Genomic DNA, 10,000 nt, shown 5'->3' with positions numbered 1-10,000 from the left:
TTCGCCATTTTTTTTTTTTTTTTCTAAAATATAAAAAAAAATATATATATATATATATTATAATTCTCATCTTTTCATTAACTTTAATCATTGTTATATCTTAATCGAATTTTGATTAGGACGAAAAGTTTTACACCAAATAAAAATAGGCTTGTATACCACCTTGGCAGATTTTCGCCATCTTTTTTTTTTTTCTAAAATATTATAAATACAAATTTGTAATTGACTTTTTTCGATAAAATTAACAAAGAAAATAATGAAAATATATTATATACATATATATATAATTTTTTTTTTATTAATTTCTATATATTCATATAAAATATAGAAATAAGAATATGATATATATAATGAAATTGAAAAAGATAATATATATACGTTGATTTTTCAGTATATATCATGTACTTATAATAAGATTTATATTTCAGAATATAATAGTTACTTAAAAAGTTACTTATAAAGAATATTTCAATATATTTCACTTTATATTAGTTACTTAGAAAATATATTTCAGTAAATATTATGTACTTAGAAAATATATTTCAGTAAATATTATGAACTTAGAAAATATATTTCAATATATATTATGTACTTAGAAAGTATATTTCAGTTTTTATTAGTTACTTATAAAATATATGTCAGTATATGTTTTGTACTTACAAAGTATATTTCAATAAATATTAATTACTTATAAAATATATTTCAGTATGTATTAGTTACTTATAAAATGTAACTAATTAATTACTTATAAAATATATTTCAGTATGTATTAGTTACTTATAAAATGTATTTAAGTATATATTACCTACTTATTAAGTATATTCATATATTTTTTTTGTTTTTTTTTGTTTCTTTTATTTTTTTTTTTTTTTTTTTTTCAGGATAACAACGGCACAATTGAAAATGAGGAATTAAATGGATTTCTCAAAGATTTCATTTTTTTTAATATTTTTTTTTTTTTTTTTTTTTTTTTTTTTTTTTTTTTTTTTTTTTTATTCTTCTCCTTTTTCTTTCTCTTTCTTCTCTCTCTCTCTTCTTTTTCTCTCTCTTCTCTCTCTCTCTTTCTCTCTCTCTCTCTCTCTCTCTCTTCTCTCTCTCTCTCTCTCTCTCTCTCTCTCTCTCTCTCTCTCTCTCCTCTCTCTCTCTCTCTCTCTCTTCTCTCTCTCTCTCTCTTCCTCTCTCTCTCTCTCTCTCTCTCTCTCTCCTCTCTCTCTCTCTCTCTCTCTCTCTCCTCTCTCTCTCTTTCTTTCTCTCTCTCTCTCTCTCTCTCTCTCTTTCTCTCTCTGTCTCTCTCTCTCTCTTTCTCTCTCTCTCTCTCTTATTTAGTATTATTATTATTAAATTATATATATATTATTACTATTATTATTAACATTATTATCATTATCATTATATAACAACTTCTAATAAAACATTTTCATCATTATCATTATAATCATCATCATTATCACTGTTACCATTATCATTACCATTACCATTATCATTATAATAATTATCATTATAATTATCTTTCTTCTTATCTATCTCTTTTCTATTTCACTCTTATTTCATTCCTACTATCTCTATCTCTGTTTCTCTTCCCTTTTCCTCCTCCTCCTCCTCATCTTTCATTCTCTCCCTCCATCCTTTCTTCATCTTCTCTATCCTTTCTTCCTCTTACTTCTATCCTCTCTTACTCCCCTCCTCCTCCTCCTTCCTCTCCTCCTCCTCTCCTCCCTCCTCTCCTCCTCCTCCTCCCTCCTCCTCCTTCCTCCCTCCTCCTCCTCTCTCCTTCCTCCTCCTCATCCTCCTCTCCTCCCCTCCTTTCCTCCTCCTCCCTCCTCCTTCCTCCTGCTCCTTTTTACCTTCCTCCTCCTCTCTTCCTCTTTCTTTCTCCTCCTCCTCCTCTTTCCTCCTCTACCTCCTCCCCTTCCTCCTCCTCACCCTCCTCCTCTCCTCTCCTTTCTCCTCCTCCTCCTCCCTCCCTCTCCTCCTCCTCCTCCTCTTCCTTCCCTCCTCCTCCTTCTCCTCCTCCTCCTCCTCTTTCTCTTTCTCCTCCTCTTCCTCCTCCTCCTCCTCCTCCACTCCCGCTCCTCCTCCTCTTCCTCCTCCTCCTCCTCATCATCATCATCATCATCATTATATAACAACAATTTTCAGAATTTTCAATTTTCAATTTTCTCCCAACAATTTACAGGATTACGATGCCCTCGATTTGCAAGAGTTTCAAGATGCAATAATGCGCGGTTGCGATTTCAACAAAGACGGAAAAATCAACAAGAAGGAATTGACGATGATTCTCTTGGCTCTGGCTAAGCATGGAGGCGAAGATGACCTGCAGACGTAAGTTTTATATTTTTTTCAAAAATAATTTTCGAAAAAAAAAAAAATCAAAAAAAAAAAAATCGATTTTTTTTTTCGATTTTTTTTTTTTTTTTTTTTTTTTTTGAAGAAAAAAATAGTCGTTTTTTTTGTTTATTATTTATCCGTTTTATTTTTATTTTTGTTTTTATTTGCTTATTTTCGAGGAGGAGGAGATACGGACGTAAGGGAAATTTTGATTTTTTTTCAGAAAACGAAAACTGTTATTATTATTATTATTATTATCTTTTATTATTATTATTATTATTATTATTATCATTATTTGGATTTCTTTTTTTTTGCAATTTGTTTTTTTTTTTTTTTTTTTTTTGGGGGGGGGGGGGTACAGATGTAAGGGAAATTCTTGTTTTTTTTCGTTTCTTTTCTTTTCTTTTTTTTCATTGTTATTGTTGTTATTATTATTATTATAAACATAATATATATACATATTATTCAATGCTTCATCTGTTGATTTTTTAGAATATTCTTTTCATTACTACTACTGCTATTACTATTACTACAACTACTATTGCTATTACTATTACAAGTACTATTACTACAACTACTATTGCTATTACTATTACAAGTACTATTACTACAACTCTATTGCTAACTATTACTACTATTATATTTCTGTTATTATACTATTACTACCTTACTATGCTAATCTATACTGTTACTACTACTATTACTATTAGTACTATTACTACTATTACTGCTACTATTACTCTTATTACTACTACTACTATTACTACTACTATTACTAGCAATACTATTGCTAAAATTATTACTATGGTAAAGTAAAGTAAAGTACTACTATTACTACTATTGCTAATATTACTACTACAATTGCTACTTCTACTGTAACTACAACTATTACTACTATTAGTATTACTATTACTACTATTAGTGCTATTACTACTATTAGTGCTATTACTACTATTTAGTGCTATTACTACTATTAGTGCTATTACTAGTATTAGTGCTACTACTAATAATAGTACTGTTACTACTACTACCACTAGTAGTACTGTTACTACTATTGCTACTAATACTATAACTACTACTATTAATACTATTACTACTACTATTACAACTATTACTATTCATACTATTGCTATTACTACAACTATTACTACTACTATTAATACTATTAATACCACTATTACTACGACTGCTATTATTACTACTATTACTATTGTTTTAATTAATATTACTTTTACTGATGACATTATTCTAATTTTTTTCTTATTTCGTTTTCTTTGTTAATATTTTTCGTAAATTTATTTTTTTTTCTGAATTCCTTAACTGTTAGTAAAATTTTCTTATTATTTATTATAATTGTTGTTTTTTTTTTTTTTTTTTTTTTTTTTTTTTTTAGATTATTATTTTTTAAAAGTATTACAGGATATTTTTAAATCTTAATTGGTTATTTGGAATAAAAACATTTCCAGTAAGTTATACACACACACAAACAAACACACACAAAAATTAACGATTTCTAACGAATTTTAATTACATTTAACGGATTTTAACGACATTTAACGGATTTTAACGACATTTAACGGATTTTAACGACATTTAACGGATTTTAACGACATTTAACGGATTTTAACGACATTTAACGGATTTTAACGATTTAACGATTTAACGACATTTAACGACATTTAACGGCATTTAACGGATTTTAACGACATTTAACGGATTTTAACGACATTTAACGGATTTTAACGACATTTAACGGATTTTAACGACATTTAACGGATTTTAACGACATTCAAACGGATTTTAATGACATTATAACGGATTTTAACGACATTTAACGACATTTAACGGCATTTAACGGCATTTAACATTCAACATCAAGACATATTTCCTCATTAACAAAAACCTCTCTCCTCTGTTGCAGAGCCGGCACCGGCGTGCAACCGATCATCCACCCCTTGAGCGAAATTGCATCAATGGGGATGAAGGCGCTGAAAATGCAGAAATTAAGGGTGCGCCATTTTGTCACTCGCACCCTTGGCAACACTGGCGCCGCACCCGCTGGCAACGCTGCGACCTCCAGTTAGTTGGTTCGAAAAAAAAATTGAAAATTTGAAAACATTTTAAAAAATGGATTTTCATGTTTATTATGCGCGGTTATCGTTGTTAAAGAGGAAATTTGAATGGGAGAAATTGTGTTTAGAATTTATTTCTGTTTAGGAGAGAGAGAAGGAGATGGTTTAAAAGGTATATATAATAATATTTTTATTTTTATTTTCGTTTTTTTTTTTTTCGTATTTGAATATATTAATATTCTTTTTTTTTCTAATATTTTTTTTTTCTACTTATCCCTTCCATAATTTTTTTTTTTTAATTAAGTTGAGGGAAAATATAAAAAAAAAAAATTTTTTTTTCTTAATGATTCCTGATAAATGAATTTTTTTAATTAAAAAAAATATATAGATTTTCAAATAATTTCGATAATGATAATAATAATAATAATTAATATATTAAATTAATTCTAAATATAAATTTTTTTTCTCTCTCTCTCGTATGCAAATTTTTCTCTCTCTTTTTTTTTTTTTTTTTTTTTTTCTTTTAGTGATCATAAAGATAAATCTTTTTTTTTTTTTCTTTTTTTTTTTTAGTGATCGATAAAGATAAAAGCATTAAATATGAAATAATAAAGTTTTGTAGTATATATATAATAAGAGACAATATATTTAAAATAATATTGATATATGTAAAAATATAATATAATTAATAATATGATGATATGACTATAATAAATAATAATCATATAAATAATAATAACAAAAAATAAGTAAATAATAAATAAATTATTTCAATAATATAATAATGATTTTTTTTTTTTTTTTTTTTTTTTTTTTTTTTTTACTTTGGAATTTAAGGACAAATTTTCCCGAAGAAAGTCACTGGACCAGTTTTTTTTATGAAAAATGAATAAAATTAATTAGATTTTGATTAATTAGTTAATTAATTAATTAGTCAATTAATTAATTAAATAAAATTAAATAAATTAAATAAATTTTTGATTAAAATAAATAAAATTAACTTGATTAAATAAATTTTTGATTAAATAAATTTTTGATTAAATAAATTTTTTTTAATAAATTTTTTATTAAATATTTTTTTATTAAAATAAATAAAATTAAATAAATCAAATAAATTTTTGATTAAATAAATTTTTGATTAAATAAATTTTTTATTAAAATAAAAAATTTATTTTACTTTTTTGATTAAATAAATTTTTGATTAAATTAAAAACTTTACAATTAAATAATTGAGTTAATATATTCTTCATTAATTTTTTTGAGTTAATTTTAATTAATTATTTGAGTTAATTGGTTTTAAATTCAGTTATATGTTTGGAATTAATTAAATTGAAATATTAGATACGATTAAATATATATACATCGAAATAGATTATATTTAATCAGATAATTTACGAGAAATAATGAAAATTAAATAGAATTATTTTCAACTTCATAAAATTAGGAAAAATAAAAGAAAAATATTCATAATTAATTATAAATATTCATAATTAAATATAAAATATTCATAATTAATTATATATATGACAATTATTATCTAAAAAAATATATGTATTTAGAAAATTCGTTTATAAATCTATTTATTTTTGTTGATAAATCTTTCACAAAAAAAACTGACTTTCATAGAGAAAAAAATATTATATATAATTTTTAATATTAAATCAAGAGGGATGAGATATATAATTTTTTTTTTTTTTTTTTTTCCTCTATTCTCATTTCTCTTGATTTTTTTTCGTCCTTGTAGCAAAGTAAAAAAAAAATATATATATAAATAAGCAAAATATATATATAAATGATGATAAAATAATATGAAAAATAAGATTTAAAAAACGATTATATATTAAATAAGATAAATAAGATGAAAAAAAATATATATATAAAAGATATATAAAGATATGAAAATAAGATTTAAAAAAGATATATATCTCATTGATAATTCAATTGATAAGTTAATCTTTATCTTCATAATCCTTATCTTTGACTTCATATCTTTATCATTATTTTCCCTTGATAATTGTTTTCTTTTATTATTATTATTATCATTCTCCCAATTTATTTATTATTTTTATTATTATTATTATTATTATTCTATTCTTATTATTATCGTTATTATCCCTTGACTTAATGTCTTTATCATTATTATCCCTTCTTCTCTTTCTTCTCCGTTTTCTTCTTCATCAATTTCTCTCTCTCGCTCTTTTCCTAGAGTGAAAAATCAAAAAAAGGAATGAAAATAATCTTTATTGAAAGATCAGGAACATAATTCGAAAGAAAATGATAATAAAATTGAAATAGAATAATAAATATGAATATAAATATAAATAAAGGGTAAACTTAACTAAAAATAAAAATAAAAGAAAATGGGAATAAGAGCCTTAACGTTTTCTATGAAACTTCAAAGAAAACGGGATGATGTTCCCCCCCCCCTCAAAAATAAGGAAAAAAAAATACTAAAAATTAAAAAAAAAAAAAAAATTAAAATCATCCATTTAAAAAAAAAAAAAAAAATGGATGAAATTTATATACATTTTTTTTTTTTTCTCCTCTAAAATTTTCAAAAAAAAAAAAATGACTAAAAAAAAAATATTATATAAACATCTTTTCATCAAACTTTTTGCTAAATATAATTTCTTAATAATTATAAAAAAATTAATAATAATTTCTTAATAATTATATAAAAAATTAATAATAATTTCTTAATAATTATAAAAAAAATTAATAATAATTTCTTAATAATTATAAAAAAATTAATAATAATTTCTTAATAATTATATAAAAAATTAATAATAATTTCTTAATAATTATAAAAAATTATTTCTTAATAATTATAATTATTTGCTAAATATAATTTCTTCCTTTTTTTTTTTTTTTTTAATTGTAATAATAATAACTTTTCTCTCGTGTTGTTATTATGGAGGAGAATCTATAATTTTTTTTATTATCTTGTTATTAGAATTATTATAATTAGAATTATTATTATTATCTTGTTATTCAGTTTTTCTTCATTATTATTCATTTTCTTTGTGGTTTTCTTTCTTATCATTATTATCCCTTTTTTTTCATTTTCTTTGTGGTTTTCTTTATTATCATTATTATCACTTTTTTATTATTGTTATTTTCATTATTATCATTATTATCACTTCTATTTTATTATTGTTATTTTCTTTATTTTCGTTTCTATCATTATGATCCCTTTTTTTTATTATCATTGTTATTGTTTTCATTTTCTTCTTCATTTTTTTATAATTATCATTATTATCCCTTCTCTATCATTATCATTATTATTTTCTCTCTTTTATCTTCATTATCGTCATTATCCCTTTATCTATTTTCATTATCTTCGTTATCATTATTATTCTCATGATAATAATAATTATTATTATAATTAATTATTAATAATAATTAATAATTAATTATAATAATTAATAATTAATTAATTAATTAATAATTAATTATTAATTATAATAATAATAATTTATTTCATTATCATGTTAATAATATTATTACCATCAATATTATTATTAATATTGTAATTATCAATATTATTATTAATTATTAATTATCATCATCATTATTATTATTATCATTATTATTATGATTATCATCACTATCCCTTATCATTCTTTATCATCATAATCCCTTTCTTTTATTTATCTAATTTTTAAACAAAATTTTTAAATTCATAAAATTATAATAATAATAATAATAATAATAATAATAATAATAATAATAATAATAACTTCTATTTAATTAATTTTGATAAAAATTAAAATCAATTTTTAATATTTTCTCTCTATAATTTTTTTTTTTTTCTTCTCGAAATTTTTATATAATTTTCAAAAAAATAAATCTATTTGGCTAGTAATCATCTTTATCTATTAATATCTAAATAGATTTCTTTTTAAGATGATTATATCAATTCTTATAATTATCTGTTTCATTTAAATAAATAAATGAATATTAATGAACTGAAGATGTATTATTATTATTATTATTATTATTATTATTATTATCATTATTATTATTATTATTATTATATCTAATCGTAATTCTTTCATCTTTTTCTTGTCTTTCATCTTTTCTCTTCTTTTTTTTCTTTAATTAATATTTTAATTAATAATCTTATTAGTTAATGAACGAATTAATTATATCTAATCATCCATTTCACATATTTTCCCTTTAATTCTTTATTTATCTATTTATCTATTTTATATTATTTATATATTTTTTTATCTATCTATTTATCTATCTATCTATTTCTATATCTTTATCTTTTTTTTTTATTTTAATTTATCTATTCGTATTTCTCAAATAATTCTATTGATCTATTTATTTATGTATTTAATTCATCTTTTATTTTCCTTTTTAATTAATTAATATAATTCTTTTATTCCCTCTTTCTTTTTAATTAATAAAATTATATTAATAAAAGATTCGATTCCATCTCATGCGTAGACGTTTATATATATATATATATATATATATATATATATATATATATATATATATAACATTGTGATGTGTTTTTCATAATATTTAGGGAGAAAAAATATATTAATATATTAAAATATATTAATATATTAAAATATATTAATATATTAAAAATATATTGTGATGTTGGTAACTATAAAAAAAATTTAAAAAAATTATATAAAAAAAAAATTAATTCTCTCTCTCTCTCGTAATTAATTCTGAGAAAATAATTGAAAATATATTAGTATTATTACCAATATTAATTATATTAATTATTAATTATATTAATTATTAGTGGAATTTTTGTGTGATTATTCTCCATATTTTTTTTTAATTAATTTTGAGTTTGTACAGAAATATTTAATTCGTGTTATGATTATTTTTATTAATGTTATATAATTAATTTCATGATTAACAATTATCATAATTAAACTTATATATCATTAGCAATGTAATCATATCTTTTTTAATTAGATATCAAATTAATTTTAATTAATCAATTAATTTAATTAATTTTAATTAATTTAATTTTTAATTAGATATCAAATTTTAATATTGATATATCATTAATTAATGTAGATGTTAATTAATTAATTAATTAATTATTAATTAATGTAGATGTTAATTAATTAATTATATTATTAATTAATGTAGATTATATATTGTTAATTGTATTGGTGATAATAATAATTAATTTTTAATTAAGTGTAAGTGTTTGTAATGTTTTTTTTTTTATAAAGTCGTTAATGAGGGTAATTAATTAGCTAATTAATTAGGCTAATGACATCGGAAAGAAAATTATATTAATTAGTGATGTTGATAAAGAAGAAAATTATATAAAATAATGAAAATTATATAAGATGATGATGATAATTTCGATAATAATAAAAATATTGTTGATAATAATAATAATAATAATAATAATGACGATGATTAAGCAATTTCAATAAATAATAATTATAAACATTTTTGATAATTAACGAAAATGATAATAATTAAAAAAAAATAATGATAATTATTAACAACGAAATAAATAATTTTTATAAATAGAAAAAATTTCGATTATTTTTATCTTTTAATTTGTTAATTAAAAAAAAAAAAAAAAAATTATGATAAAATTCTTCATC

The 10,000-nt window shown here is 20.8% G+C and overlaps 1 protein-coding gene across 1 annotated transcript in view; it reads left to right on the top strand.

Moving 5' to 3' along the window:
* The window catches only part of LOC119571070 (calbindin-32-like), a 35,540-nt gene extending 30,958 nt beyond the window's left edge, over window positions 1-4,582 (top strand). The window contains exons 12-14 of the mRNA XM_037918532.1: window positions 882-945; window positions 2,175-2,322; window positions 4,250-4,582. Coding sequence (XP_037774460.1) covers window positions 882-945; window positions 2,175-2,322; window positions 4,250-4,412 — 375 coding nt within the window. The 3' untranslated portion in view covers window positions 4,413-4,582. The remainder of the gene's footprint in view (window positions 1-881; window positions 946-2,174; window positions 2,323-4,249) is intronic.
* The last annotated feature ends 5,418 nt before the right edge of the window (window positions 4,583-10,000 follow it).

Source organism: Penaeus monodon, unplaced genomic scaffold (assembly GCF_015228065.2).
Source record: "Penaeus monodon isolate SGIC_2016 unplaced genomic scaffold, NSTDA_Pmon_1 PmonScaffold_501, whole genome shotgun sequence".
Taxonomy (NCBI): Eukaryota; Metazoa; Arthropoda; class Malacostraca; order Decapoda; family Penaeidae; genus Penaeus; species Penaeus monodon.
This window is presented reverse-complemented; position numbering and strand designations above follow the sequence as displayed.